At 36.7% G+C, this 9,270-nt stretch overlaps 1 protein-coding gene across 1 annotated transcript in view; it reads left to right on the top strand.

Annotated features, from left to right (window-relative positions):
* The window catches only part of KIAA0586 (KIAA0586 ortholog), a gene marked incomplete in the record, with an annotated part of 153,236 nt that overhangs the window by 75,017 nt on the left and 68,949 nt on the right, over window positions 1-9,270 (top strand). Inside the window, 2 exon segments of the mRNA XM_027770433.1 lie at window positions 807-984; window positions 9,087-9,241. Of these exon segments, the coding sequence (XP_027626234.1) occupies window positions 807-984; window positions 9,087-9,241 (333 nt within the window).

The following is a 9,270-nucleotide window of genomic DNA, read 5'->3' as shown; positions in this document are numbered from 1 at the left end:
CCAAAAAAAAAAAAAAAAAAAAAAAGAAAGAAAGAAATATATTTATACTTTATTTATGTTTTTACTTCGCCAGGGAAAAGAGCTTTCTTTATTAAATATAATTAAAAGAGTCTTCTCCAATCTGTAAAAAATGTAATTATTTGCATAGGGATAATCTTTATGTTATTTAATGTGTATTATTCTCATCAATTACAAAGTTCACACTAACTTTATGCAATTTTTATTCATGAATAATGAGAGATAGATTTTCTGTTATTCTAATTCTTTTTTAAGAATGATTTTATTAAAAAAAAAAAGAATGATTTTATTTAACTTTATTTATTTATTTAAAGTTGACCTGAGAGGGACAGAGTGAGAGAGAGAAAGTGAGAAAGCAAGCTGCTCAGTCTGGGACTCAAACTGCAGTCTGGAATATGGGAGTCCAGTGCGCTTACCCACCATGCAACCTGTCGGCCCCCTGCTATTCTAATTTTGAGCTATATGAACAATGCATAATGTATGCCAACTTTTAGTGCTTTAAATGGTAGTCAAACTTTTCTTAAATTTTTTTGCTATTTAACTGGAGGTTGAAAACATAATGGTGAATTTCATTAAAAAAAGATATAAACAAAGTCTATCACTAGATACCTTATTAAACTAACTTAAAATTTTTGTCTTTAGTGTAATATGTATGTGGCATAATAAGCCTTTTCTAACATATCATTCAAGCAGTTACATGATGTGGGTCATGATAATTAACAAATATTTTCTGTTTTGACTTAATTTTTACTATAATGGTTTTAACAATTGTTTCTGTTTTTTTAAAGGATTTGGAAAACAGCGTGGGTGAACTTAGCGAAGGACAAAGGCCCAGGCTGAAGGCGGCAGCAGAGAACATCTTAGTGGGATGTTCTCTCTCTACGCAGCAGCGAATGGTCACTGCCGAGTCTTTGGCTCAACATTGTGATCCTAATCTGTCACCTCCGCACGTTGACACAGTTTCAGGTATACACCAAAATACTGTTTCTGGTGTGTCTTTGGATTATTCGTTTTATATCCCATCATACTTCCTTTGTGCTATTTCCGTGTTGAATGCTGTATTCTGTTCTGTGTTACACTCTATAGTAGTGTTCCTCATCTCCTCATCTGAATTGAGTGACTATTTTCAGATGGAGATGTACTCTAGGACACGTGTGCTCGCCGGGAAGTGAGAAATCACCCCCTGGGGGAATGGCCATGCTGTAATCCCTTCTCTATGCTCCTCTCGGGATTTTTGGGCACACATGCATATGTGCCTGGCGGTCAATCACGTGGGAGTCCAGCGATGTAATCATTAGGCTATCTGGTCCCCAGAATTACTGTATAAAAGGGAATCTTAATAATTTGAAAAATGTGGTGATAACTTTCTCTTTGGTACATACAGCTGTGTTTCCCAAGTGTAATTCATATATCGGTGTTGGTAAATTAACCACTGGATGGAGCATGATATGCACACATATGTACACTCAAATTTTTAATAGTGATGCATTTATTTTAATGTAATCTAGAAAACTATAACTAACCCATCAAAACTGAGACATAGCAGATTTTTTTTTGTTTAGGACTAAGTTAAATGAGATGATACTATAGATAGATTTATCAGGATGTAACCTCCTTGTAAGTCAAGGAATATCTGTACTGCGAAAAGTTCAATTGCATACAGTGTAAGAGCTGAAATAGAAGACAGAGTATCTCCTGTGCAGTCTTAACTAGGAAAATACACATCAGGTAATTCAAGTTTTTCACTGTTCTGCACATATCCATGACTATCACCAAAGTGCTGTGGGTATTGATTTTGAGGTTACAAATAAATTTTAACAAGTAGGTAAATCTGCAGATGTAGATGTGCAGAAATGAACATTGACTGCATTCTCAGTACTAATTTTTTCCATGTCGCTGCTTTTTCGTCAGTGCAAAGAAAATTCTGTAGGTATTCAGATTTGTCAGAAATCAGAGAGAGACATGTCTGACATTAGCAAAACTAGCATAAAAGCATTTAATGTGTTAGTTTTATATTTACTATGAGAATGTTGTAAATTATTCAGAATTGAGAGAAATTCAAGACTGAATTTTCCATGAGAATAAATGTAAACATTGGCATTATTTCTCATTTTTTTGTGCACAGTGAGAGTATTAAATGTTTTCCATTATTTCATGTTTGTAGGACTCAAATGATATAGAATGTGACTTAAATTTACATCAAGCTAATGTGCAGATTGCGGTTGAACAGAATTGACACTAGGTGGCACTCACAGATCATTTGAGAAGTACTAATGCTGCTTGAGCGTAACTGGTGCTAGTTAAATTGTTGTAGACTGAAATCCATGAAGATATAGCTATCCAGTCTTATTTCTAGTAGCATCTAGCAAGTAACTTAGGATACAGTGAATTTTTAATAGTAACTACTTTGTAGGTATTTGTTTAATTAGAAAAAATAAGAAGCAGAATAACTAGGAGTTGGGGCTTCTAGAGTTTCAGAAATGTGTTTGAATTCCAGTTCTGTGTATCTTCTGTCAAGTAACTTGTCCCTGAGCCCAAATTTCTTCATCCATCATGTGGGTATAATATTTGTTATTGGTTATCTATTGCTATTTAAACATCACCCAAAATTTAGAAGTTGAAGGCAACAAAGATTTATTATCTTGTACAACTCTGAAAGTCAGGAATCAACAATTTTTCCATGTTGCTGCATTTTCTTCATTGAAAAGAAAATTCTGTAGGTATTCAGATTTGTCAGAAACCTGAAAGAGACGTGCCCGATAGTAGCAAAACTAGCATAAAAGCATTTAGTGTGTTAGTTTTATATTTAATATGAGAATGTTGTATATTATTCAGAATTGAGAGAAATTTCATAAGAATCAATGTAAATATTGGCATTATTTCTTATTTATTGTTTGTTTGTTTGTTTTTTCATGTAACTCCCAAGGTCATGAATCCTGCGTGGCTTAGCTGTGTGGTTCTCAGGATCTTTCCTGAGATTGCAGTCAAGCTGTGGACTGGGACTGAGGTCATCTGAATGCTCCTAGGTTGGAGGGTCCACTTAACAAGCTCTCTCATGTCGTTATTGGCAAGAGGCCTTACTTCTCATCACATGCACCTCTCCACGGGGCTGCTCATGACATGGTAGCTGGCTTCTCCCACAGTCGTTGGTCCAAGAGAAAGGGAGTAGCCAAAATAGAAACCCTAATGTCTCTTACAGCCTAATCTCAAAGTGGCCTGCCATCACTTCTGCTGTATTCTGCTGTTAACAGACCAATCCTGGAACAGTGTAAGAAGGAACTGTGAAAAGGGGTAAATACCAGGAGACAGGGAGCGTTAGAGGCTATCTTGGAGCTAACAGAATCTACCTCGTAACATTACTAGGGACAGTAAATGACTGTGCATGTAAAGGAGTCAGCACAGGGCTTGGCCCTTTGTAATTGCAGTTCATTTTAATAATGCTCAGAGTATGTAAAAGAACTGTCTCACGTGTATTTAAGAGATCCAGAAATTCCTTGGCTGACTAAAAAGACTATGCTTGTAGAGAACTAATTTATTCCTCTTGCTTCCAGATTTTCTGCTGTGGCTAATAGTATGTAGTTAAAATAACATTGCTTCGAGAGTCTCATCTGTTCTTATTTTGCCCCTCCCCACCACTGCTTATTTTCAGGAAGTGTCCCATTTGCAACCTATACCCCCCTTCCATTCCTGAGGCTCTCAGGTTGGGTCGAGTAACAAAAAGATGTAGAATTCGCTTTGAGGACTTACCTTGTAACACTAAAATATAAGCTGACAATTTGAACAAAATGTGAGGACTCTGGGACATACTGCCAATTACAGCTCTTGATCTATTTCAGAAAACCTGTATTGAATACCTAGAACTGTATTAGTATTACATTAGGGCTAGAGGTGACAGGCATCTGCACTCAGGGTTTATTACAAAGATAACAAGTGTAATATCGTGAGATTAGTACAACAGCACAGCCCACACGTGACGACTCAGGAAAGGTTTCCAACAAGGGCCAATATGACTTGAATTGTAAAGGAGCTAGCCAGGTGGTGAATTATGAGAATATTCCACTCATTCAGAAGACAGTTTTTGAGTGCCTGCTATGCTCTGAGCATGTTCTAAGTGCTCTGAGCATGTACTAACATGAGCTTTTAAGACTCTGTCCACTTATTTTTTCTCTAGCAGAGGTGGTAGCTGAGAAGGTAAAAATGTGTGGTCAATTATTGTAGTTATTGCGAAGAAGTCTGTGTAGGCGGGGGGTACAGTTCAATTATAGCGGGAGAGGGCATTCAGCAAAGACTTCGTAGGTGAGGGGAGTCTCGCCTGAAGTGCCTCCTCAAAGATAAAAAGATGTTTGCCATGTGGTAAGTGAGGAGGGGTCTTCCACACACCATATGCAATGAGATGGGACAAAGTTAGAAAAATGGCAAGGAGTAATCAGAGAAATATAAGTTCTTTGTCGATGAATCAGAGTTTACAATACATTGATATTACAGCAGTGATCAGAAGCCAGGTTCCGGAGAACCCTCAAAGATATATCAGGTAGAGTTTAGATTTCCTCTAAGACGCTAAGGTTGGCCTGAAGCTTGTGGTCCTCCTGCCTTAGCCTCCCTGAGTTGCTGGGGTTACAAGCGCACCCCACTGCACCTAACCTTTAGGTTGCACCTGGAAACTGAACCTGGGCCTCCCAGGTGGTCCCAGACTGCACTTAACAACATCTCAGCAGTTCACGCCACTACAGCTGGGCTCGGTGTTTCTGTCTTGTCTACTTGATGTTTTCATGGCTTGGTTAGGTTTTGCCTATTGAAACCTTATACCTGAAGTTCCCTAGATTTTCTTGCAAGATTTTAATCTAGTATATATTTATATGTAAATTTGTCTGGAACTTGTTTTGTAGATGATGTAATGCAGACATTCAATTTTATTTTCTTCCAAATAAATAGCTAACTGTGCTAGCGTCAATTATGTAAGCTTTTTTCCTACTTAATTGAAATATCAACCATTTATATATTAAATTTTCATAGATGTAGGGATATTTTTCTGGATTCTTTATTCTTTTTCTTTCTCTCTTTCTTTCTTTTTTTTATTTTTATTTTTTTGAGAGGTTTTGCTATAGGGTGCGTGCACTCTCCAGAAAGACAGAGACAGAGAGACAGAAAGCGAGAAATCACCCCCATGGGGCTTGCCATGCTACAATCCCCTCTCCTCCATTCCCCTCTTGGGATCTTGGGCACGCACACACACACACACCTGGCATGAGTTTAAGCCACTGAGTCTGGTGACATAGCCATTACACTAACTGCTGGTCCCCTGGATTCTTTATTATAAGTATTTGGAATTCTTTATGATCTAAACATTTACTGTTGTGCTTTTAGGACATGTTTTGTTATCTGTTGAGGAAAGTCCCTCTCTCTCTCCTTTATTTTTTCCCCGTTTTCTTTTTTTCTTTTTAGAGAGATTTTTGCTATAGAGTACATGTGCTCGCCAGAGAGACAGGAAGTGAAAAATCACCTGCCAGGGAGGATGGTCATACCGCAATCCTTTCTACTCTATTCTCTCAGGCACACACACACACACACGTGCTCAGTGTGAGTTTGAAGCTGCCAAGTCTGGGACTTGAACTGCAGTCAACTACATGGGAGTCCAGCGACATAAGCATTACACCATCTTCTGGTCCCTTTTTCCCCTTTTTCATACTTGGTAATTCTCAGGCACTTACTCTTCTATATAAACTCAAAATTATTTTATCCAATTAGAGATTTCCCTTATTGAGCTAGAAGGTAATATGGAGGTTAGAAGTGGCTGGATCCCAAGTGGCCAACTAAATGGTTCAAGTCCTGGGACTTGAAAATCATGCTGGATTGGGACCAGCGGTTAGCATAATGGCTATGTCATTGGATTCCCGTGTAGTTGACTACAGTTTCAGTCCCGGACCCGGTGGCTTAAACTCACTCCAGGTGCATGTGTGTGCATGCCCAAGATTCCAAGAGGTGAATGGAGGAGAAGGAATTGCGGCATGGCCATCCACCCTGGGGCGTGATTTCTCACTTTCTGTCTCTGTCTTTCTAGTGAGCGCACACGCCCTATAGCAAAATAAATAAATAAATAAATAAATAAATAAATAAATAAATAAATAAATAAAATGTATTTAAAAAAAGGAAAGAAAATCATGCTGGACTTACGTGTGTGCATGCCTAAAATCGCAAGAAGAGAATGGAAGGGGATGGATTACATCATAGCCTTCTCCCTGGAGGGTAATCTCTTGTTTTCCCTCTCTCTCTTTGTCTCTCTCTCTCTCTCTCTGATGAGTTTACATGTCCTGTAGCAAAAACTAAAAAAAAAAAAAAGAAAAAAAAAATTACCCTAGTTGAACTTTTGGTTAGGTTGATTTATATATTAGAAAAATTGACATTTTTGTGGTTAGTCTTACTACTTTTTTAGATATCGTTATATGCCCTTCAATGAGATTTTATAATTTTCTTCATATGAATTCTATACCTTCCTTAGTAATTTTATTCTTTTTTAAAGAATTATTTTATTTAATATTACTTATTTTAATTTGATTAGAGAGGCACAGAGAAAGAGAGAAAGAGCAGGAAAGTGAGAAAACAAGTGACCAGGTCCAGAACTTGAACCACGGTTGGCTATGTGGGAGTCCAATACCCTTAACCACTACTCCACCTGTCGGCCCCAAGTAATTTTATTCTTAATTATTCTTTTCTTATTATTTTATTTTATTTTAGAGAGAGATTTTTGCTGTAGGGCGTATGCACTCGCTGGAGAGACAGAAAGCGAGAAATCACCCCCTTGGGGGGATGGCCACACTACAGTCCCTCTTCCATTCTCCTCTTTGGATCTTGGGCATGCACACACACGTGCCCAGCATGAGTTTGAAGCTGTCAGGTCTGAGACTCGAACTTTGGTCAACTACGTGGGAGTCCAGTGATGTAACCACTACACCACTGCTTTCCTATTCTTAATTATTTTATATTTCAGATCACTATAATAAAGATTTTTTTCACCACTTCTGTGTGCTTATTTCTATGACATACAGAAAAAACTGATCATTTTTATATATTTATCTGGTATCCAGTTATATTATTAAAATTTCTTACTTCTTTTTTAAAAGCCTATTTTATTTACTTTATTATTATTATTTACTTATTTATTTTATTTGATCAAAGAGAGACAGAGAGAGAGAAAGACAGAGAGAAGGATAGTGAGAAAGCAAGTTACGGTCCAGGATTTGACTGCAGTTGGCCATGTGGGAGTCCAGTGCCCCTGAGAACCACATTACTTGCTGGCTTCAGATTTTCTTCTTAATTCTAATTCTAATAGGATCCTTGTTCTTTACGAGAATCTCTTAGATTTTCTAGGTGTATACCATATCCTCAGCAAAAAGTGTTTTTAATATTTTTCAATATTACATGTGCTAATTATTTTCATTGTGCTAATTATTTTCATTAATTTTTCCAAGCACTTTTAGGAAAATGTGGGGTAAATGCCATGGAAATAGAAAAAGTATATCAGAATATAAAGCCAAAAATGTAAGGACTACAGCATTAGTTACTCTAAATTATGAATACTGTAACTATTATTTGAATTAATCTTATCCTAACTAATTACATGAAAATTAACCAGGTAACAGTTATAACAAATTGTTTTGTACAGATTGATTACTATAAGGGTAAAACTTTAAACCCAGAAGTTTTGCATAAAACAAGCCTTAAAAACCTGGATTAACATGAAAGATCAGTTTTGTAATCAGGATTGTAATTATTTGCTATACCTAGGAAATTGTCAATAGATTGCCTTTAAATGGAAAGTAAATGTCTTTATTATTTCAATTAAAACAATTTAGTTTATATGTAAGTCTTTGGGTCTCTATTTATTAAAATGAGACCCACATCCTATAATATGCTATATTTGAAATGTGGCCATGGATTGGGGGAAAAACAGTATTTTGCACTTACTAGACAGACAGAGGGAGAGAGTGAGTGAGATGTCACTCCCCAGGGGGGATGGCTATGCTTCAGTCCCTTCTCCATTCTCTTCTCAGGATTTTAGGCACACACACATGCACAGCATGATTTTCAAACTGTCAAATCCAGGACTCCAACCATGAAATCGATCATGTGAGATCCGGTGCCTTAGCCAGTATGCCAGCTGATCCCCAAAAAACAGTATTTTCTTTTTTGTTGTTGTTTATTTTTTATTATTAATTTGACCAGAGAGAGAGAGAAAGGGAAAGTGAGAAAGCAAGCTACCAGGTCCAGTACTCGAACCGTGGTTGGCAATGTGGGAGTCCAGTACCTTAACCACCCCACCACCTGACAGCCCTCAAAAAGCAGTTTATTTTCTTAAAAATATTTTAATATGAAATATAGAACAGTGACTAGGAGTTGGAAGATACAGATTTTAATTCCTGTTCCTTTTACTAACTCTAATTTTTGTACAGTTAACATCACTGAACCTTAGTTTTGTCAGTGAAAGGTTATAGTACTGTCTGACCTGCTTACATTATAGAATGATTGGAAGTTCAAATTAAATAAAGTAAAATATGAGAAAGTGGTTGGAGTATAAACTGCAGTACAAATGTACAGGGATGTTGTTATTAGATACATAGCTATCTCTTCTCTTATTGTCTTCTTTTTATTGACTTGATTAAGATGCCATTTAGATGGAAAAAAAAGAGGAGATTGATCATTGGAAGAAAAATGTCTGCAGAACAGAGCTAAACAGTACTGACATTTTCTAGCCAGGAAATTGTCCTTGCTTTAAGATCACACTAAGATAGAAAGTAGTCTATTGACTCTTAGTGATTAAACAAAGAGGTGTTATGAGTTAGTATGCGAGACTGTGAGGGCATCTTGTCTGTTGGAACCTTACAATATTACAGAGTTTTATTTTAACCTGCGTACTTGTGCATTTTCTATAAGCTTTGGTTTTAATTGCAGTGAAGATGTACACCAGGTATTTTTGGTTGAAGTTTACTGTTACTCCTAATTTAGTAGATGAAATATATTGGTAGCTTTAGTTAATTATTTGTTCTTTTTTTCCCCCACATATTTCATTATAGGTGGTATTTATGAAGATTCATGTGCTAGTCATGGTCCAATGAGTTTAGGAGAATTGGAGTTGCTTTCAAATTCTAACCTTGGTTTTCCTTCAACACTTGGGACATCAGAAGAAAATGATGTTAATTTACCAGTAACAGCTGGAGCTATTTCTCAGGTACCAAATTAATAGCACTTATACTTAAC

Source organism: Tupaia chinensis, unplaced genomic scaffold, assembly GCF_000334495.1.
Source record: "Tupaia chinensis unplaced genomic scaffold, TupChi_1.0 Scaffold000133_1, whole genome shotgun sequence".
NCBI lineage: Eukaryota > Metazoa > Chordata > Mammalia > Scandentia > Tupaiidae > Tupaia > Tupaia belangeri.
This window is presented reverse-complemented; position numbering and strand designations above follow the sequence as displayed.